A 23,201-nucleotide genomic window follows, 5' to 3' on the forward strand; every position below is an offset into this window, starting at 1 on the left:
CTCTGGGCTGAGCAGCTCATCCCTGCCAGAGGTGCCTTGCTGCCAGCGAGGGGAGCAATGACAGCTGCTGTTTGCAGCCAAAGTTTTCAGCCCACGCAGCCGCAACGGGTCCATGCTGTGCCGAAGACAACCACAACCACCTGCAGCATTCCTCTGCCTCCCGGCGCCCTGAGCCTCGCTCTGCAGTGGCGAGCCAACCTCTGGCCCCTGTCAAATGTATTCCCTTGCAGGCAGGCCTGGGATTTATTCCTTATCAGTGCAGGAAAGCAGACTGGGTTTTGCTTTACGCTGGACTCCAGAAGACGACATTTTAGAATTTCTGATAGAAGTCAAAGTCCACATGGGTTTCCCATTCCCCTCACATACCCCTGGCCTACGAATGAACCAGCTCAACAACATACAAACTCCTAAATCAAAGGCAACGCGGGCAGACCCCTCGCACAGGCATTGGCTGCCTCCTCGCCAGCCCGCCCGGCAGAGCCAACGCTGCGAACTCCCCGCTGCCTTCCCACCCATCTGTGGGCCCATGCCTGCTGCTGACAGCTCCATATTACGTTTCACGGGGCTGCTGCTGAACGCGTGTTCGTACAGTAAGAGGCACACAACCCTCCCTGTGTCACCTCGCTGCCGAGCCCGCCTGCGCTGCTTCCTGCCAGCACCCGGCAGCCTCAGAGCAGCGGCTGAGAAAGCGAGCAAACGTCCTCGTGCCGTGCCTGGGCAGCTCACGGGCGAGCGAGATGCGCCGAGTCGCAACGCTGCTGCCGCCACCGAAATGCAGCACGGGCTGGGACGTCCCGCTGCAGCACAGATCATCAGGTAATAATTTATTTCAAGGAATATCAACTTGGGCACAGACTGTATGATTCACCACAGCAAGAAAGAACAGAGATATGCGAGGATGGATGCAAGCTATCACACACTGAAATGTACTCATTCCCACGCAATCCAAACAGTAAAAAACTTTACTGACTGCCTACCATGCTATACAACACTACAGGAGCCCCAACAAGCCACATGTTGGATGGCCCATAGTCAGCCTCCAAGCCGGCTTCAGAGAACCCATCCAGAGAGAAAGAAAAATATTCCAAAAAGCAACAGCACAACAAGTTGTGCAAGCAAAGCTCTGACGTGCTCTGGAATTCGGGACTGAAGACATGCACAAAATCATTCTTTCTACAGCCCGAGCATGGCAGTTCACATACTAGAAAGGGAGCAGCTAACACAATTAGGATGCTTATTAAGAAATCCGGGCGCTTGCTGTTTACAGAAGAAACCTGATTCTATGCACTTTTTTAAGCAAGAGACCCAGACTGGAAGCAAGACCGTGAAAGGAATTTGTTTTACATGATAGTCCCCAAAGGCTTCCAGGTCTCCAAGTCAAGACATTCCCAGATTAAAGCCCTATACGACATTCTTCTTGTGCTATACACTGTTTAAACATCCACAGACTTTAATGCATACCATCGGGTTCACCGAGTAGGACAGTTACACCCAAGAGAGCACTCTGCAATGTTTTACCACCACATGCCACACTCCTACCAGCTCAGTCTGTCCAAAATCAGCCAGCTGCTGTGGTATGAACAAAATGCTTTCAGAAATATATTCTTAAAAACAATCAACATGAGAAAACTTCGTAAGGAGAATCTATCGCATCAAGGATCAAAGAAAAAAACCAGCTTTTTGATTAGTTATCTTCAGAAAGAGCACCCCTCTGATTGACACGTACTTATCTTTTTTCCCCTCTCAGAATTAGCACAGTCCATGTTGATCACCCTTAAACCACACAATAATCTCCTCTACCACCAGAGTTTGAAAGCGTTGCCTTCACACACAGCACATTTCTTTTTAAACCTTAAACAATAGCTGACACATCCCCAAGCAGTTTGTTAACAACCAGCAAGCCTGAAAGGGCTCTCCCCACTACGCTTTAAGTATGTTTAAGAGAGGATATTTTATAACTAATTTTTACTCCCATCTCCCTGCACGTGCAGGTGCAGGATTCATCGCTGTCGCAGACCTGACCATGTTTGGCCCGACCGGCTGCGCCCTACAAGAAGGACCCCTCTGCTTTAAATACAACTGTAACACAAGGCAAAGGAGACAGGCTAAGGTCAACATACTGTCCCTCCCCGCAGCAGCCAAGTCCAGGGGCACCTATATTTAGACAAAGTATGCCCAGCACTTTAAAGATGGAAGGAGACCACTGACTCGCCTGGATCACTGCCAGCGCTGGCCGTCTCCCCGGGACAGGGACAGTCTGACCAGAAGCTGGCGAGCGCCCTGGCACCCGCTCGAAGTGGGGCACCCTGTGCACCCAACACAGCCCCACACCCTCCCCGACAGCCGCGGCTCCCCCAGGCACAAGCGCGGCCTCGCCGACTTGGGAAGAGCAGAGCGGCCACAGCCCGGCCGCAGGCAGGTCGAGGAGGATATTGCTCCATCGCCTCTTTTGCTGGTTATGGTGGAGGTGGCCAGCACCGAGCGTGGCTGCGGCCAGCCGGAGAGCAGAGGTCCTGCTGCCTTGTGAAGCGGCACTGTGCCAGGACTCGGCTCTGCAACCGCCCCGACGCCCGGAGCAGGGCATGGGATGGAGGAATTACGCCGGGGAAGCAGCCTGGCTCTGATCGCAGCCTCCTTGCCTGCCCTCAGTAAATACATTAATGGACCCCTGTAAATTGAGCACCAAAACAAGGACCACTCTGTCTCCACACAAAGAAATCAATGCTGAATAATAAGCCTTTTCCACTGTGCTAAAAAGAAGCAGACGCTTGTTTACCAAAAGCATCAAAAATCATGAAGAGGCTGTTGGATTTCACTCGTAAAAAAATAGAAGGAAGTTATTTGTTCAGTATTTTAACTTCTGCAGCACTCAGCACTTTCAATTTTCTCTCATTCTTATTGCATCCTCCCCATGCACGAGGGCTATTTGATCCCTAAGTGACAGTTTCCAGCAGGAACAGTAACATCAGTTTAGGACTACTGTCCCTTTAGATTAGCAAAAAGGACAGTCAGCGGTAACCAGCAATGAGAGATGGTTTGTGAACTGTTTCAAAGAGAACAGCCACGTGCCAAATTTCTTTCAATAGGTTTTGATTTGAAATTGGAAGTCACAGGGAGCTTTACCTGTTGTGCTGATGCGGCCCGTAACCAGGCTATTGATCTGCTCATCCTTGCAAATACGCAGTGGCTTCATTTTATGGAAGAGCAAAGCCACAATTAAGGGAATACAAACTTTAATGTGGTTGTAAATAATAACTTGAAATTTTAATCAGTTAGTTGTAAGAAAACATCAAAGACAAAGGATCAGAAACATTTTATAGTTGGAATAGTTTCATGGATTCTGTGTCTTTTCTTCAATCCAAGGCAACACTTAGAAGGACAGTCCTTAGCATAAGCAAGGTGAATACAAACTCCAGATTCAATTTAAAGCTGCAAACCAAAGAAGAAATACAGCATTGCTTTGGGCTAACCAACCCAACACTGCGGGGAACGGGGTAATTCAGCCTTTAAAGGTCGTCTGCTCCCCAGCAGACAGCTGACACGCTGCCCTGTCCACGGGTGCTCAGAGCACACAGCCCTCCCCTGTACAGCACACCTACCCCGGCAGAAGCCATGAAAAGCATCCCAACGTTTTGCCGGTGTGACAAACAGTCTCTGGAGCCATCAGGAAAAGCTCTCCAAATCAGACCGTGAGATATAATTATGATGCATTTCAAAATGCAGACTCAGCATCGCTTTCCAGCCCAACTCTTCCCCCCGCGGATGTAGCACGTTCTTCCTGGAGACAACGTCCCTTGTGACTCCGCTTTTTCTTTTGGCTCTCTGAATAGGCATCAGCTTACCAGGAGTCCTTTATTCCTGAAGTAATTTCCATTAATCACTCATGATACACCACTTTAAACAGAAGCTGACAGACTGTGGGATGTCTAACACCACCGCAGCATCTCCCAACTTAAATAAAGGCTGAAACGAAGGGCAGCTCAAGAGGCGAAAGGAACAGGGAGATTTCTAAGGAGCAGACAAATAAACTTCTTCAAACTGTTCCCAAGCATTGCAATGTTCTTATACAGATACCTGCAAACCTTAAATAAAAGCAGGGAAGCAGTACCATTTGAGCCATCCACACTTCATTATATCTGCTCACAAAAAAAGTAAATAAAAGGTAACACAGTAACCTGCATCATCTTGAAGCATCACCCTGCAGGTCTGCATTTGTGATTCCTCAGTACAGCTGCAAATTAACTTATTCTTTTAGCACCTTAAGGTGACTTTCAGCTAAAGGAGATGTCAGTGCTTAACTTCAAAATGCATCTTAAGGAGTTTCTAACTCAACATAAAAACCCTCCAAAGTTTTGCTGGCTAAGACTCAGACTGGAAACACATTAAATAAAGTTTTAATTTTCAAGAGCTTGAACTCTGAAGAGTAGAGATTCCAGATGTGTTTATCCCTACAAAAGTCAGGTGCTAAATTTCATGAGAATTAGCACTTTAGGCAGTTTGGCAGCCAATTTTCAGTGGTTAACTCAGGTCTTCATATTTCCTAAAAGCATGCAAACCCCTTTAAAAACCACACATTAAAGCAGAAAAACCAACGGAGTACTAAATACTGCTGAGTATCACAGACCCAGAGAAGTCTCTAACAAGAACAGAGTGTACTTTAGGGAAAACGCTCTTAAACAGCTTTTAAAAGGCTCTAGAACAGCTATTTGCTTAATTTCAAGCTAGAGAGCCTCTCGTGAAACATTTCATGATGTACTTGCAGGAACCAAGGACAAAAAAAGTCAGCAGCATTACAACAGTGTCAAGGTTTTGCTCTGGTGACTGTGCTGGGAAGCTCGGTGATGTCCTGCCCCATCTCCCTCACATCCCGCCGTGATGCTGCTCTCCGAAACACGGGCTCCGCACCTTGCTTACCGGCCCTGGCACGCGGAGGGACAGCTCGGCAAGGCGCGCCGGCCCTGCTCCCGCGCACCCGCCCAAGGCGTCATCGCGCAGCTCTGGATGGGCGTTCATTCCGCGCTTGCCACCCCTGCTTGTTAACCAGGCACATGAATGTTCCTCCGATTGCTTGCTTAGAACTTTCTCATCGTGGCAAACTAACGGGAGGGCTAGAAATGGTGCTGACAAATTATTTGTTTTTATTTAGACTAACTGGCTTTCGGTTTTTGCAACACAGAGGAATGCAGCTGTTCCACTTTGCATTTGTTTTTCGATTTCTCCATCTCTTTTTCAAAGCAAATAAAGGAAAAAAAAAAAACACCCAACCCTAACAATAACAACAACAAAGCAGCCAGTAACAAACTCTTCACACGCCACCACACAATGAGCCTTGAAAAAAAAGAAAAGAAAAAACAATCCTCCGTGCATTTTAATCCAGCATCGAGTTGCAAAAAGCAAGCAGAAGACTAACAGACTAAGTTTTAGAGGACAAAGTTAAGACTAGCGATGTACCTTTGTGCCAATGAGGCTCCCCTTAAATTATGACCTGACAAAAGTAAATTTATCATTTGCTAATCAAAATGACCCTCCTCCAGTCCCACCTGCTGCTCGGAGTCTCTCACGAAACATCGGCAGTACACCCAGAATACGGCTGCCCGTGTCCATCCGTCGGCCACCATCTCGACGAGCCAGAGGTGGCTGAGCCAAGACGCAGGCAACGGCCCACTCCAAAGCATCCCGTTAGGACGCCATAAGAACGGAGGCTGCAGGGCAACGAGAGGCTCAGAAGAGCAAATTTGTTCCCTTCACGCTGGGGAACAAAGCACAGGGAGAGTGGAAATCCAGCACAGTTCATTGTACACGGTAACTCTGGTGTGCAGACAATTAAGTCTAAGCTCAACTCATCTCAACAGTCCTCTGCAGGGGCGGGGGTCCCAACCCAGCCTGGGCACTTCGAGACAGCACTGGACCAAGGGATGAACTCTCTCAGATTCATCTCTGTGCCTCCGCAAGAGCCATACCACAAAATTCAGCTGTAACAAATCCGCACTTTCCCAGTGAAAAGCTGGAAGTTTAATAGAGTGAAGTAAACCCAGAACTGTGGAGTTACTGGGGAGATCACAGGCAGGAGAAAGCCCAGGCTGGTGGGACAATATGGACCTCATTAAGCCATTGTGAGAAGTGTGTGAACGAACTAAGGACTTCACTACTAAGTGACAAAGATCATTTGTTTAAAAGAAAGGACTAAATCATTTCTGGTTCAGCAGTCTGTGGATTTAGCCTACTTGTAACAAAGGTGTTTTGAGAAAAAGCATACTTCTTAAATGGCTTATTACAAATAAACCCAGAGACCCCAACAGGCTGAATACAACGTTGATGAGGGCCAGATAAGTACGGGATAAAGAGGAAAATGCACTGACCAAGGAGCCTGTGGCCTTAATATACCCAGAAATGCCCAAATTTGAAAAGCTGCCAATGCCAAGAAGTGCCGACCCTACACGGAAAGCTCATGGGCTGGATTCCTCTACCACTCCCGGCCTTTGTGAACGCTGGGGTACGGCTTAATTTTATCATTCATCTCTACAGGTTTTTCTTTCCCCAGCCTCCATCAGTTGCAGGCTATGTCCTCGAACCAGAAGGCTCCTCTCTGTCCCAAAACACTTGGTTAATCCTACACGATACAGCAATAGGTGCCTGCAGAACAACCACTGCCAGTCTCCAGTCATTCCCAAGCTGCTGAATTAAAGCTCTGGCCCGGGTGCGTACGCAAAGCAAAAGGGTGTCTTCCGAATACTTCGGCAAAAGCACAAGCATTCAGAATTAATGAGAGCAGTGAATTTTACTCCATGTTTGTGGAAACAGAGCCTTCAGCCAGCTGCTACGAAACACCACGTCTGGAAACTCAAGTTGCAGATTTGCTCTGTACACATTACATCCATTACACTGGAGAAAAAATATTTGCTGAACTAGTTTTAAGCCCATACGGGCTGATAATTTAAATGCTGTTTGTCAGACCGATGCAGAGGAGACAGCAACTCTTCAGAGCCTATTGCAGAACGGGATGCAGAATTTTAAACTTTCTCTGACCCCACAAACACTAGTTAGAAGTAACGTTTCAAGAAAGTTAGCCTGAAGTTGTTTAAAAAGCAATGAAGTAATATTTTAGCCAGGGGCTCCGTGATAAAGGCATAAGGAAGTACAGTCCTGCAAAAAAATCCCAGCCAGCCTATTCACTGGCCCCAAAAGGTCCTTTTCTGCTGATAATCTCAGTCGGGTCCTTCTGCTTTGTAGTCTGTAGAAAAATCCCAAGCATTTCCAGAGACAGGAACATCTGCAGAAGTTTCAAGACAACACAGAATCTCAGAGGCAACCTCTACCATTCACAGCCTTTTAAAACATGAACTTGGCAGCCCAGCAGCGTGGGCTTCCTAACTAAAACATATTGCTTAAAAACTGGTGGTGGCGTGGGGGTTTTGTCCTTGAAACACTAGTTTGCTGCTCAAGTTTTGATTTTATGCCTGATAACCATCTCTGTCTCTCTTCCCTACCAGGAAGGATTGGTGAGACAAATACCCACAGCTTCCAAGGGAATAAAAGGAAAAGCCAAACAGGAAAAGTAGGCATGAACAATACAGCCCTGGCTTAGTTAATGATCAGCTCTGGAGCACGCAGCATACTACTTTTACCCAATTACCACAACTTATTTGCATAGAGTTTCTAATAATCAGTGGGTAGCAAGAGGCCTTGTTACGCACTGCATTTGTGTTATCGCAATCAGCAAAGAAATAAAAAAGATGAGAAATCCCCGACGACTCCGCTCAGTCAACAGGAAGCCCATCCACCGCGCCGGGGGAGCTCAGCTGCGCGGAGGGATGGGCAGGAAGGGTAAGGGGTCAAGTTCCCCCGCCTGCACGTTCCCATCGCATCCTTGATGGTCCAGGCTGCCTTCTGCAGTCGTACAAAGCCTGAGGACATAATACCCACTTCGCCGGAAAGCAGCGCTGCTATAGTCCGTGCTGATCCTACCAGCCTCTACAAGAGATGAGGAGCTAATCAACTTGTTTCTGTATTTCGAGCACCTCCAACCAGAGTGACCCTGAGCTCCTAAGGCAACTTCAACTAGAGCTGATAGAAGTAACTGGAATCACTCTGCTGATCTTCCAGTCTTTTGAGCAGCTGTTTCCAAGCATCTCCTCGTCAACTCTTAACTATCATTGACTCTCAGCACAATAGTAAAATGCTCACAAAGGCGCAGCACTTACAATGGTACAGCAGCAATTAAAGATTTCCAATAACACGCTGCTTGGAGGATTGCCGTCTGATTGCTGAGCGGTCAAGGTTTTTGGTAGCAATAACATTGTGAGCAGATATAAAGGTTGTAAGGTTTCCCATATGATAAATAAATAAATAAGCAGCTCTCCAAACAAAGGCAACAGCAGCCACACACCCACCCAAGTTCCTGACTTGGCACTTGGCATAATTTAAAATTAGATAGTCATGAAATTTCATAGCAGAAAGGCCATGGCCTCATGACAAAGGTAAATGAAAGGGGTGGGGGAGGACAAGGGCCAAGACAGGCTGGGCACAAAGACAGGCTGCAGCCAAGGAGGAGGCAATACAATGAGCCTGAATTACCTGGTGGTGTAATTTAGCAGACAGTCTGTAATTACCTGCACAGCCTGTAACTTCCTCTTACGCTGTGAAGTGTTGTTTCTTCACACTACGCAGAAGGGTTGTCACTTACAAGAAAACTGATTGTGAGAGAGAGCAATAGGCTGCTAAGCCAAGGCTGCAAGAACATTTGTGGTACCTTTAACCTTTCACTGAAAATAATTCTGTTTAACTTGTGGGTTTTACTTCCTCTTTTTTTTTTTTTTTTAAAGAGCTCCAAGATATACCCACAACACCGTGAAGAAACTATCTATTCTAGCTCCTTTTTTCCCCCAAAGTTTAAAATACCTATAAAAACTATCAGTTAACATCTTATAATAGAAAACAGACCGGTATGAAGCAAGCATGAGAACCATGGAAAGTAGCAAACATATTCATGTTTTTAGATCCATCTGGCTCCCAAAGTGTTGGGAGGATGAAGTAGTAAACAGTGCTGGAGTGCTTTAACACATGCACAACGTGAGCCCAGGGAGGGCTCTCTCTGCTGCTTTGCAGAAAGGAAGCTGAGGCAGAGAGAAAAGTATTTAAACACCCAAAAAATGCACAAAAATGCCAGGGGGATGCGGGCACCAAAGCTCGGTGGTTAATTCTCAGGTTCAAAAGAAAGGCTGAGGACCCATCCGCATCTTCAGGCACCACTCCCTTGCTGGCCGCGGTCGCGCAGGAAGGATATGGCACAGGGAGCGAGAGCTGGGTCTTCCCAAATCCCAAGCGAGCGCTCTGATCGCAGGATAATCCGGCTTTCCTACCGAGATACGGAGGAAAACTGAGTGACAGAGGAATCTGGCATTATCACAGCGACATGGAAAAAACAATTCAGGGGCACCGACAATGAATGAGATCCCTAAAACTTGGCCGAAGGCAGAGGAAGCGGCTGCAGGCAGGAAGAGCCGATCTACAGCAATTTCTCCAGGTTTCTTCCGTTAAAAACTCTTTGGTATTTGCAGACTGTCTGCAGTTATGCTTTTTTCTTTCTATCTTTCCATCAGCTGCCTTAGAGTTTTAGTAGACCAAAGTAAATTTTGAATCCTGCACACAAATAAACGAGTAAATCAGCAGAATTCCCACTAGGTTCAATGAGAGTAGCAAGACTTTCTGGAATGAGTTACAACTATAAATTCTGAGCGTTTTGATAAACACAAGTCTCTCGGACATTGATTTGAATCCTTGTGAACCTGAAATGAATTAGACCCAGACCAGCTGACTACATTAGTGACTAAAAGCGTCAACACAAGAGTAATTTCTGCTGATCTCTGAAAGTCAGAGCTGATTAGCCAAATACATCTACTAAAGAATACACTGAAACAGAAGTTTCTGATAACGTTTGGGTCACTACTGCCCTTCCCATAAAACAACAAAACCTGGATTTTTAGGTCTGGCCCACGATGAACTAAGGGCATCCAATATTAATCAGCCTTTGCGAACTTGTAATTAGGAGTACAAACTTTAGAACCGGTCTGTATTATGCCAGCCCGAAAGCCACAGCACCGTCCTGATTGAGAATGCTATCAAAATATTAAGCCAGCGCTCAGCCTTGTGCGAACACTTATGTGCGGGCCAAAAGCTCTGTCATTCTCATGCTTATTAATCTTTCCTTCCAGGAGGCAAAGGACAGCGTAAGCTCCTCTGATAACTCAGTTATCTCTCTCTCCCCAGAAAAGGAAAGGGTGGTCCTTCCAACCAAGTGGCAATTTAATCTACTACTAGATACAAGACCGCAGGGCTCCCAGTGACTCAGGGAGCAGACGAGCAGTACTTCCCCTTTCTTTTCATCCCTTTCCGTACAGTCTCAAGCTGTGGGTGAAGCGTTTGAGCAGCGTATAAAACAAACATCTTAAAAGCACTGAAATTGTTACCTAGCTACCTAAGATCACTTGGTAAACCATCTTGAGCCATAAGGAAATGTTTCAGCCTATAGTAGGTTGGTTTTTTTCCCCACAATTCCAGAATTACTGCTACTTCCCGAAGTCCAGGGCATATCCAATTTGCATCCTTGCTTCCGCAGAACAGTTCAGGTTTATCACTGTTAAACCTACGTTACCAGCAACCACAGGGAAAGCCATCATGTTTACAGGCAACACCGTGAGCGGAAAAAATGACTAATTATAAGTATTTTGGGTAGAGTATGAAAGGCTGAGAGAGACTTAACTAAACTGCTTAGCAAATACAGCGGTGATTGCTTATGCTCAAAAAAGAGGCCACAGAGTCCAGGGACTTATTTCCATATCAAGCAGAAGCAGGGATATCTACTAAAGACCTCATAAGTGAAAGGCAGCTCAATTTCTAGCAGGAGCTTCTTGCAGCAAGAACCCAGTTCCAGGTGGGACTCAGCATTTTATCCTACTATCTTTAAGCCTTTCATGATGTTTCCAAGAGATGAAATAGCGTTGGCTTCTTTAAAGAAATAACAAGCGTGACTAGACCGAAGCCTTATCTACCACCCCATAGCAGCCATTTCCCTCCTTAATCCCTCCAGCCAAACCCCACCACTCAGGCAGTCACTGTTAATTGTCTACACATTAAATGATTATTTTTATCTGCATTTCAAAGGGGGGTGTGCAGCTGGAGAGACTGATTTTTCAAGCGGCTTAGCATGGGGCACAGAGACACTCACTCTGCACTTTATAGCTGCCCAAGACCGGCAGTACTTAAAAATTGGCATCAGCTCACGTCTCTCCCTCATGACCTGCAGGTCCGGAGTGTAAGGTCTCAGTCCTGCTCCTATTGCACCGACCGGGGGGGGGGGGGGAAGCGTAACCCCAAAGCCGCAGCCCCTATCTGCCACCTTGTGATAAACCAAAACAAGAGATCAAATAAAGGGGCGAATCCCCACTTTAAGCGAGGGCCAAGGTACACGGCCACAGGACGCCCGCACCTCGCTATCCAGGCAGGGTCTGCGGGGGCGGCGGGGGGAGCCGCAGCCCGGCCCCGGGCACGGAACGGGGGCACCGGCGGCTCCGACGAGAGGACGGGCAGAGCCGACCTTCCCCGGGCAGTTACAGCACAACACTGAGCGAAGCGCTCAGCCGAGATTTAGAGTTTTTGTAGGGAAAAGAAAGGCGAACCGGCGGCACCGGACACGCGGGCAGCCCTGCGGTGCCGGTGCCCGCCGCAGCCCCGCTCCCGCCGGCCGCCTCCCGGTGCGGTACCGGCTCGGCGGCCAGGGGAAAAGTTTGCCCGAAGGAAATCTGCGGCGGAGCCAACTACCGAGAGCGGGGAAAGCGCGGCCGGGGCGGCCGCCCGGCACACGGGGGAGGCAGGGCAGGCGGGGGCGGGGGAGACGCGCCGGCCGGTGCCGGTCTCTCCCGGTACTCACAGCTGGGCGATGGCGCCCTGGGAGATCACGGCGTTGTCGGAGAAGTAGGGGATCATCGCGGCTGCCCGCGCAGGCGGCCGCCCTGCCCCGCGGCATGGGCAGCAGCCGCCGCCGCTCTGCCCCGCGGCCGCCGCGCTCCGGCCGCCCAGTGCGCAGGAGCGGCCCCGGCGGCGGGGCGGCACCGGTACCGGCCCCGGCCCCGGCCCCGGCCCCGCCCCCGCCCGTGGCGGCGCGGGGCTGCGGGGAGCCCGCCCCGGCCCCTACGGGAAGGGGGGCACTGCCGCGGCGGCTTCTGCTTGCTTGGGGTGGGCGGCTGGGGTTTTTGCCCCCCTTTCCCCGCCAAGGTCTAGGCCAGAAAAGGCGTCGAAAGCTGCAAACTTCGAACCCGGGTTTGCAGCAGCACATCAAAAGATTTTTTTGCAAAAGGCAGGCAGCGACAACTCGGGTGCTTAGGAAACGACCTTAATTTCTCTCCTGCGGGAGACGGGCAAAATAGTTCTTGGCAATAACTTTCATATGCAGAGACTCGACAACTCCTTTTCTGCCAAAGCAGAGGAGAAGCAGCTGCCTTTCAATGCTATTTAATCTTTAGCTCCATCGCCCCTCAGGAGAAGAGGAAGAAAGGAAGTTCTTTAGAACAAAAATCTTCTCCTCTGGCTGCTGGGAATTCAGATGCGACCACGCAAGGGAATAACATCACGCAGTTTTCCAGTGGGGAGAGGCGGGGGGGCAGCTTGCTTAATCCAGTCCTGCAGACAGGACAGGCCCAAAGCAGAAACCCTATTCCAGATCTGCATTCTCCAGCCCTTACGCCCAGCAGCAGTTTAACTAAGGAGTGTGGGAAAACAACCGAGAAACCTTGGAAGTTAGTGCAGTTTTCTGTTTCCCAGAGGAATGCAGGACATCCCAGCTCGGAGGGACACAAATAAGATACTGTTGTTAGGTACTCTGGTGCGGATGGCACATGCTCGGACCCAGTAACAAGGCACAAGTGAGCTGGCAGGGGAAGATGTAAGTTTAAGCACACGTACTTATTAATGTCACCTATTCAATAGCAAAAAAATACTGCCAGGGCATCACTGCAGAACTGCCCCTATCATCACAGCAGAGCTAGAAGCCAAAAGAAAGCTTCGTCTAGGGTTTATTCCCAACTATTAACGAAAACTTTCAGAGAAGCAGAGAAGGGTTTAAAAAAATAACACGGCACGATAGCAACTGCTTCAGGTTGCAGACTTCACAGGAGCAAGACAGACACTTGTCTGAAAGGTCCCAACCACCCCCCCCCCCCCTTCAGGGACTCCCAGAGAAAAGGACAAAGCGGGAGAATTTGTGATTCTGCAAGTTTTGCTAGAGTATGGTTTGGTGGCATTAAATTAATGCAATTAAAGCAACGTCATCTTATATAGCCAAGAGCACATCTCTGGTAATGGTTTCTCACAGCTGTAAAGAAAATGCAGTGCCAGCTTGCTGCAGTGCCAAAAAAAATCATTTTGTTAGGCAGAAATGAAGTCAGTTGCAAGAAGCGATGGAAAAATCAGGACATGAGAGAAATGGAGGGTAACTCAATCCTTCCAGAGGTCAAGAGACTGGCAAGAATCTCATACTCAGTAGTAACACATACCACACATTCATAGACTGAAAAACAAACCCAGAACTTCTGTTCTATTCCAATTAATAACTTAAGGGCTTTATTCAAGCGTTGTAGAAGACTAAGTGCGCTTAGATATTGTTCAGACAGATGTCAGATTTCTTACATGCAACTAACATTAGAAAGGCGAGCCCTTAAAAACTGCTAAAAACAAGTGCGGTGATTAACTACAAGCAATACTCTTAAAGCAGCTACTCATAACATATGGATAATAGATTGGTAAATGAATTAGCCCTGGATTAATACAACCATGCACTGCATCTCCATATGCTAGGAGACCAACAATGACAGAAATATCCCAGCTTTTTTCTTTTTGAATCTTTAGAAAACAGGGGTAGGAAATCCTCAAGGAAGTTCATACATTGAAATCTGCACTAAGAAAAGGTATTTGAACCTGGTTTTGTTGCCATAAAGACTGAAATACCAGCCTGAGACTGACACTGCCTTCAGGATCCACGTCAGTGAGATTAGCATTTCAGTTCCCACTGTCCGTTTGTATAGCATGTGTTATTTTTATATTCTGCTTTTTAAAATCAGACTTACAGAACAACCCTGTTTCTTTATCAAAGCTGCATCCTACATTTAGACATGAGCAGAAGTACTGACCCAATAACCTGATCTCTCAGCACACAGGAGCAAGGAGCAGGCAGAAAGAAGGGGCTTCGAGGGGATGCACAACAAGATGGAGCTGAAGGCAGCAGATCACAAGAGAGCCAAGAAACCGCTCCTTGCTGGAAGCAGGTGCACTCTGCTGGGACAAATACCTAAAGAATTCAAAGTGCACAAAATTGCAGTGATGACAGGTAGCAGTCTAAATCACTACCGTGCTGCAATAGAGCATGTGAGCACAGCCATTAATCACAGTATGACAAGATGTAAATAAGTCTGTCTGGGGTCTCAAGTGCTTCCCAGCCCAGCGCACGACATTACACTTTGCTGCGGGGAAAAGGGCACTGCCTGCCCGAGTTTTCAGTCGGCATTTCGCGCTTCCCAGGAGGTCACAGGATTAGCAGGGCCACGCGCCTGCTGCGGGGGCAAGTGGTAAACACCACCGCATCTGCACTCCCTGCAACACGACCCTTGTTGGGCAGCAGGATTTCATTTAACCTTTGAACACCACCCAGACTAATAAACTACAGTTACATACATCAGGCAAGACACACTGTAAAAAAACCCATCCCAAAACCTTTGCAAAGCTAAGCCAGCTGCTCTCCGGCAGCTAGAACCAGTTATGGGAGCACCATGGGAAACACCTATGGCGAAGAGTGCTAAGGACGCCCGGCCAGGCACTGCAGGAGGAGGGAACAGAGGGAATGCCCACCAGAGCTGCTTCTGGAGAGAAGTTTAAGGGAGCGGATGGAGAACATGCATGCACAAATCTTTTGTATTGACTTGTAGTGTTCCGTCTGGCAGACAACAAGGCTGAAAAATACATGGTTTATTCCTACAATCATCATCTCCCCCCATGTCTGTATCTCAAAGCTATACAGTCACAGTAGCTTGTACCAGTAACTTCAGCGGCCTTACTTTCTCTGTGCATTTAACACATTTTGATCTTGCAGTGATGTAATGGAGCAATTCTGTGTCCTGCACGGGGCTAGCAGCTTGCAAATGGGATTCTCCTTGTACAGCTGAGGCCTCAATACATAGGTCACCAGTAAAAATGCATGAAGCACTCTAGTCAGGTTTTGCATTAGCATGCACAGATTTGACACTTGCAGAAAGCACGCTTACAGCTGGACACAGAGTCCTGTAGTGTACATAGTACACATGCAAAGAGGGCATTAATCAAGCTGATGTTTCCATCCAAGATCAACAGCTTAAGGCTCAATTGCTGCTTCTTGTCAGACCACACAAAGGTGTGGGTGTCACCATATTCCACCCACTCCTATCCCACAGGGGTTTGCTGAGTGTCTGCTCACATGCTAAGATGATTAAACCTGGAGCACAGATTAGGCATGTTGAATTCTTAGCTTACACTGGGGCCTGGTGACCTCTTTTCATTTCAGAATATACGTCTGCCAGCCAGACTCCTCTCTGGTCCTCTCAGTTCTCTCCTGAAGAGCCCTAAAGACGATGATATATTGCCATAGTCTCTCTAGAAACTTATTCCAGCGGGTGTGAAGGGTTGGGTATTATTTTAAGTCCGTTTGGACTGAAGTGCAGGTACTCTCTGCAAAAGCAAGGAATGTTGTTTTCTTCTTCCAATGCAGCAGGGTAAACCTGTGGAAGGTCCTACAGCTGTAACGTTAGTCATGTTCAAGGTACAGGGAACAGTGGGATGTTGTCAGGCATAGGAACTTTGGCCTCCATCTATTAGCATCAGTGTAACAGATAAGGCAATGCAGAACCCGGACCCACGTTTTCAGGGGATTATGAAAAAAACCTGAAAAGCTGCCGCGTCAGGCAAACCAAGCTCCCCCTCGCCACCATCGCATCCTCTCCCCGCCGAGCGGTGAGCTACGGCAGTGCCTGCTCAGCCACCTTTACTGCGCATCGGGAAACTTTGTTCTTTACTGCTGGGCAGCTGCTTCCGGTGTCGTTTATGAAAAGTTACAGAATTTTGAAAACAACACGTCGCTGCCCACAGCCGAGCACTGGGGTCTTGCACGTGCACCGCTGGAGAGAGCAGAGGTAGCAAGTTCATTTCCATGTGCAGAGGTGAGGCTGAGTGCTTTGTTTTTCTCACTGGCAGCTATCCTCAATCTTTCCCCACAAAGACAGCTGTTGCAGCGTCAGGTCTGATGGGGAAAAAGCATCCTAAGGGGTAGATTTGAAGAATATGGTGCCACACTCCAGCTGTTTGAGGGTCAAAGGATCTGACACCCCTGCTTTTTTGGCAGGAGGTCAGTTAGTTCATCCTATTGCTGTGAGGACACGTGGCTTTCGGCAATGAACAGATGAGTCTGAATGGATTAAGAGTCCAAACAGATGACTTATCCGGGGAGAGCCTTAAACCTGTAAACAGGTAGAGACTGATCCGTTGAGAGCAGCACCTCCTGCGCTCGTCTCCTACTGCTGCCTCCCCACCTCGGAGGGAGAAGTTCATCTGTCAAAAGTCTTCTGGCCATTTTTAGCATGGGAGACAAAGCCTACTGTGTTATGTAGTCCAATTTATTAGGAAAACATGAATCCATTTCAGTAGGAGTGATCATAAACAAGCCAATGCATGCAGGGCAGAATGAGATAGAGTATAGTAAAGAAACAAAGCTTTCCCAGTGAGTAAGAGGCATACCACCCACCAAGGCAGCACTTACATACACCAGCTTCATTACACACAGTAAGGGAAATTTAACAAAGTAATTATAAAAGGAGCCCATATCTAGTTTAAAAAAAAAAAAAAAAAAGAGGGGGAGGCAGGAACAGGGAAAGCACGCAAAACTATACTTGAATCCTGAAGAACCAGTCAGAACAGGAAGCCACGTTCTAAATTTGGTTATTTAAGCTGTCAAAGAGTATTTCTGTTTCCAGTTCCTGAGCAAAGAAATCAGACAGCCACATGGGTAGAGTGATAAGCATCACAGAGAGAACAAAACCCTACTTTTAAAGCCCGTTTGGTCACTTGCCCATCGTGATCAATGATTAGGCTTCTTAGTTGAGAATTCAACACCTATTTTGCAATATTGTCACCTCATTAAACCCTTGCCTCACAAACCCCACACCCAATCATTGTAGAGTTTGCTTGTCATTAAATCTTAGAGGGTCTGACGCCAAGAGGTCAATGCTCAATTACACCCATTTTACAGAGGCAGAAGCAAAGAAGGGACATGAGCAGTGCTACCAGGCAGCAGGGGTAGGAAAAGGGATGCAAGCAGCCATGTCTATCACTCTGGTCTCTCAACAAGCAACACTAATGCTGGACAGGGGTAACACACTGAGACACAACTTGTGCTGAAACATCTTAGAATCATAGAATCATAGAATCCTTAAGGTTGGAAAAGACCCTTAAGATCATCGACTCCAACCGTTAACCCAGCACTGCCAAGTCCACCACTAAACCATGTCCTCAAGCACCACATCTACCCGGCTTTTAAATACCTCCAGGGATGGAGACTCCACCGCTTCCCTGGGCAGCCTGTGCCAGGGCCTGACTACCCCTTTCAGTGAAGGTTTTTCCTAATATCCAACCTAAACTTCCCCTGGTGCAGCTTGAGGCCGTTTCCTCTTGTCCTATCGCTTGTTACTGGGGAGAAGAGACCGACCCCCACCTCGCTACAGCCTCCTGTCAGGTAGTTGTAGAGAGCAATAAGGTCTCCCCTCAGCATCCTCTTCTCCAGACTAAACAACCCCAGCTCCCTCAGCTGCTCCTCATAAGACTTGTGCTCCAGACCCTTCACCAGCTTCGTTGCCCTTCTTTGGCCATGCTCCAGCACCTCGATGTCCTTCTTGTAGTGAGGGACCGAAAACTGAACACAGTAAGTACTCGAGGTGCGGCCTCACCAGTGCCCAGTACAGGGGCACCATCACCTCCCTATCTTCTCCCACAGCCACCTTCTCTTCTTGCTTTCTGGAGAGCTGCCTTCCACGTGCGTTCAAGCAATTCAAGAGGAGCTTTGAAGAAACTAGTTCTTTGGGTGCAAAAACTACAATGCAGCCTATTTGCACAGCAAACTGCTCCCCATGCAAACATCTACATTGCTACTAAAAAGTTAATACAGACCCTTGCAAACTGTTACAGCACTGCTCCAAGTCCAGCAAGGAAGAAACATGCCTGAATGACATGTCCAAGATCATAAAATAGGTAATGTGTTATTTCAGTGACCTATGGAAAAGAAATATCTAAATCATCTGAACTGTCAAAAACACACCCCCAATTTTCTAAAGGAATGTTTTTGATGCAAAGATACCAAAGAGCTGAATGGCAACAAGTCCAGAAACCCTGGCCCAGATTCTCAAAATACATTTAAGTGCCTGAAATCCACGCAGAGCTGAAAGCTCTGAGGATTCATGTTTAACTTTGAAGCCTTGCCAAGGTGCCCCACCAGGAAAGGGACCAGAACAGCTATTTTGGAGTTTCTATTTACAACGGGAATCTTTCCTTAACTTAGATTCCTCTAGCTTAGAGCACCTGGTTCACGCTCAGCGGGAGACACAAGCACGTATGCAATCCGTGCGGCGCCTCCTGGTCAGCCCCTCCTTCCCCAGCCTCTGGAGAGCATGGGGGCAGCTGGTCTGGGCTTGCTCGGTGCTGAGCAGACCCTTTCGGTAGCTGAAGGATCTGACCCACTTTCATTCCTTTTACTTCCCAGTTTGTCTTTGCCTTGTTCCTCATTCTCCTCTGTTCACACACTCAGAATGACAAGTTAAAAAAACCTTTTCATAAACATTCATATTTTGAGCGAGCTCTCTGCTATAGCATCGTATGTTTACCTGGTAATTCAGTATTGCAAGGATATTGGTCTGCTTGATCCTTCAGCCTGAAGATCACATCTGAAGTCATCCTGCACATTATTGTGATCCGCAGGTATGTAATCAGACTGGACTGAGCATGTTGTAACCACAGACATAGACCTTGCAGTGAACTAGCCCTGCAGATATCTGTTACTAATCTAATAAACCCAAATTTTACTACAAGTGCTATGCCTTTGCTCACAGTTTGCTCATAAAACACCTGGTATTCAAAAATGAAGCCCGCAGACCCACTTCCATGAATCGTGATGTGTGGCCCGCAGAACTTTTTCTGGTGGTCAGCAGAGCTGGCAGATTAACAGAAGAACAGTTTTTTATCTCGGTATTACATTCTCCACAAGCAGCTGTAGTAAATGCCAGAGAGAGGCTAAGCTGTCACCGAAAGGAAAGACAGAAAGATGGATTCAGGAAACACATTGTAAAGATAAGGTTCATACTACAAGAGCTTAGTAATCTCCAGCATGGATAAACACAAGCTTTCCTGTACATCACACACACAGTTCCCTCTTACTCAAGATCTGGAGTTAACAAACTGTCTTGCACACCCATTAGAAGATCCAGCTACTGTTCAAGTACCAACAAAATAGCTGCAGCAGCAAACGAAGCTCAAGGAAGGTTTCGTCACTGGAACTCACAGTGCATGGTTTTTGGAAGTCTCCCTTGTAACAGAAGATATGCTTTAAGGATAACCAGAAGTGTCACGAGCCTGTCACAGGAGCACCAAATGGCAATGATACACATCTCCAAAAGTCACAGCAGACACAGGATGCTGCAGATTTGCACATCTCGATGCAGACTGTAAATGAGCCTTCTGAAGCGCAGTCAGTTCGTATCACAGAATCACTCCTCTCTCTCCCAGGGACTAGCACACGTCTGCCGTAACCCTCAGGTAGTGAGAAGCCTAGAATAGGTCTCCGTTTAAAAAAATTAAACAAGTTGGCTTACAATTTATTGAGCTGCTGCCCTATACAAGGAAACACATGCACCAGTTCCACTTACTATTTGAAAAACAACTTTTATGGTGTTATAAACCATAAGCTCCTGCATCAGACTGTGGTCTTCCACTCCTAAAACAAAGGTATTTACTCACAGCTTGAAACCTTGAGGCATCTTGGCACATCCAACTCTTATCATGGCAATAATCTGATTTGCTTTCCTTCCCAATTCACTCCTGGAAGGAACTATTTTGACTAAAAACAACAAACCAGAAGGTAGGCATACTTAGGCTGCAAAAGGTGTTGGGTTTTCTTCTTTGTTAACACCACCCTCCACCTGAAGAGGGGAGGACAAGCAATTTTTGAGAACGTTTTCAGGTAACAAACCCCAGATTTCGAGCAGGACCTAATCACTTTCTATGGCACTTCAAGGGAATGACAGGCTCCTCAGCTTCACCGAAGCAAACAGACTTTAGTCTGACCAAGCGCCAGGCCATAAAAGTTCAAAGAATTGCTCTGAAGTCCCCAGCAGCCTCGCCAGGCAATGCAGCTCACTCCATTTTAGATGCAGCAGTTCCTGTGCAGCCTCAAATGCTGCATTTCAGCAATGAGAGCTGTTTCAAGGCACACAGAACTGGTAAATACACAGATATTGTGGAAATGAAGGCACTATTTCAAACCTAAAGCCAAAAAGCAACTGGCAGATCCTGACAGCAAATCCAACGCAGACTGCAGCACCGCTGCTGCCCCAGGCCCCAGAAATGTTGTTTGTCAGCAAAACAAAGATGCTGAATCCTTGCAACCTTGGCACAGAGCACAGAAAAACTGAACATCGATACGTCAGTTGGTGTAAACACAAAACTCAAAGCTCAATACACATGCATTTTAGGTAAGTGTTAACAACATTGGGATGATGCAAAGAGATTGCTAACACAGATGCTCCATTAAGAGTGCACTCAGCGTGGCAGAGGCACGTCTGGGGACAGAAGGAGAGATGCGCAAGCCAGCTAGCTGTACAGCCTCCAGATAGCCTAATAAAAATGTCTAGAAGGTAGCTATGAAGGTAATAAATGTAACAAATAGATTGTTCAGGACATCTGCTTATGCGGTACTCTGTCTTAATCCCATTAGCCAAGAGTTAGACAGGTGACAAGGACTGGCTCGATCAGGGACTCCAGAGCAAGAACTTGGACCCGTGTCAGGGGTTTGGGGATCTCACCCGTAAACTGCAAGAATGGTCACAGCTATGTCAGGGTACAGAGACCCTGCTGGGCTTCCCCCAGAGCAGGGCTTGGGTGTGAGAGAAAAAAATTCCCAAAGCCTAGCTGGTTTTCACCTATTTGCTCAGCTTCAGGTATTTGCAGTATTAATTTTCTGTGCTTTTTAGCTCCGCGTTCATGATACCCAAGTACTTTCCTCAAGTAAGAAAACAAACCATTCCTCTTTGCATCAGTACAAAAGAGTTTGCCAGAAAATACTGTTTCAAGCATCTTCGAAGGATAAGTGCAGAGCACACATTTACTTTCTTTCTGCACATCCAATAGCTCTTTCCATCTTTTGGAGAAAAGCTTTAAGTGGATTCTGCTAATTCACAAAGCAGAAAACTCCTCATTCTGGGATGGTGCTGGCAGAAGCAGTCTTGTGGCGAGTGCAGACTTGTCGTGTCGTTTGACTGCTCTGTAGAGCAGGTTTAAGTTTAAACAACAATTTCGCACACTTCCTCTCCCTTGTCTGCGAGACTCGACTCCACGCAATCACAGTCCTCTGTGGTGTTACATCTTAAAGAACATGAACACGTCAGCACCCAGACAGATTCTTTATTTTAGGTATGATGATCCTGATGTACCTACCTACAAGTTTAAGCTCCTGTTTGAAGCTAATTTCTCTGCCTCTTTGGAGGACATTTGGACTGGTTGCTCTTCATAGCCTCTGCTCAACATGCAGTAGTCACTTCTGCTGTCATACTGCCAGTCTTTTCTGCATGTTCCCCTTCACCTCAATATATAACCCAGATCTCATCAGTGAGAAAAGATAAACAGCAGAAACCTATCACAAGAAGCCATCTAGAAATTGCTAGCCACAGGACCAGCAATGCTGTTGAGCTGGATCTAAGTGGAACATTTGTCTCATTTGAGACAGCAATCCCTAGACTGTGCAGAGGGGGACTCAAGAGGATGGAAATGAAGGCTGTACAAAATGATCCTCAAGACTGATCACTGCAAAAAAATCTTTGACACCAAATATGTCTATGTGCTCATGCTTAGGTCTTAAGCTAATACCCTTGCAAGCACTAACATCCTATTTTATAAATATCGAAAAAGTTATTTCATTAACTCACACATGCTTTAGCCACAGTAGTACTCTTGCATTTAATGTCCAGTTAACGGGATGAGTTTGGGCACGCTTGATGCCAACCATGCTACCCTGAGGTTGTGTTTGAACAAATTTTACACGAATGCAGGAGACGCAAGGACTCCTCAGAAGAAGAATTTTACAAATCGCAAAAATCCCACCCCAAACACTGACTGTAGCTACAGCCAGGTCACCCGAATTATGCCTCAGGAGAACCTCACCAGCTGGCCTTGCCCAGGCAGGCAGCTAGGAATGTCAGGCTGCTGCAGAGCGCTACTTCGGTGACATCGCAGCTGATAATGCGCCTTCCTTTTAAAGCCAAACTCAGTCCATTGCCTTTTTACTGTCTGAATTTTTAATAGCTACTACTTGCTATGTTCCCTTGAAAACTGGGGATTAGATATACTCAAAAGCTGTTTATAGACAACTGCTGCTCCTCCACAGCAGGACTCCAGGTTGACTACTTACCACGTCTAACGGTATTATTTTTATCCTACTGTAATCAAACACATTTAACACCCACCCCCTTGTTTTCCCTAAGAAGGATCTTGATTTCAGTTAGCTTTCTGACCCCAGCAACAGGAGTCACGGAGTTCAGATCACCACATCAACAGCAGGTTGTCATTTCCTACCCCAGGAAGTTATTTAAAATATATTAAAAAATGCTCCTTTCAAACCTAACCTACAATTGTTGCTAAGTGCCCACAACAATTAAGTACCTCCCATCCCTTCCAATACATTATGTATACTGAGATCAAGTCATGAGTTGATCTTGTGACTGCTGGAAGGCTAAGAGTGAAATTAAAAAATCAAGAGTTTAGCCGAGTTCAGTTTGAGCCTTTGGGAATTGTGCTTTCCAGCTTTCCTCTCAGTCATGAAAGTTGTAAAATTAAGAAACGCAATTCGTAAATCATCATTTAAGGGTAGAAGA

General features: G+C 47.0%; 1 protein-coding gene across 3 annotated transcripts in view; it reads right to left on the reverse strand.

Annotated features, from left to right (window-relative positions):
• Positions 1–23,201, reverse strand: part of SSH2 (slingshot protein phosphatase 2) — a 104,199-nt gene that overhangs the window by 44,662 nt on the left and 36,336 nt on the right. The window contains exons 1-2 of one of the 3 annotated variants that reach the window (XM_087751969.1): positions 11,927–12,059; positions 9,181–9,355 (exon numbers count right to left, since the gene is read on the reverse strand). The exons of 1 other annotated variant lie outside the window; for it this stretch is intronic. Coding sequence is in view for 1 of the 2 variants with exons in the window: in XM_087751968.1 (XP_087608094.1) it covers positions 11,927–11,982 (56 nt within the window). In the remaining variant the exon portion in view is untranslated. Of the gene's footprint in view, positions 1–9,180; positions 9,356–11,926; positions 12,088–23,201 lie in introns of those variants that run through there. One more of the 3 variants, XM_087751968.1, reaches the window with a different exon arrangement.

This window comes from Nipponia nippon, unplaced genomic scaffold (genome assembly GCF_047370975.1).
Source record: "Nipponia nippon isolate SJK-2023a ecotype South Korea unplaced genomic scaffold, ASM4737097v1 scaffold_15, whole genome shotgun sequence".
NCBI lineage: Eukaryota > Metazoa > Chordata > Aves > Pelecaniformes > Threskiornithidae > Nipponia > Nipponia nippon.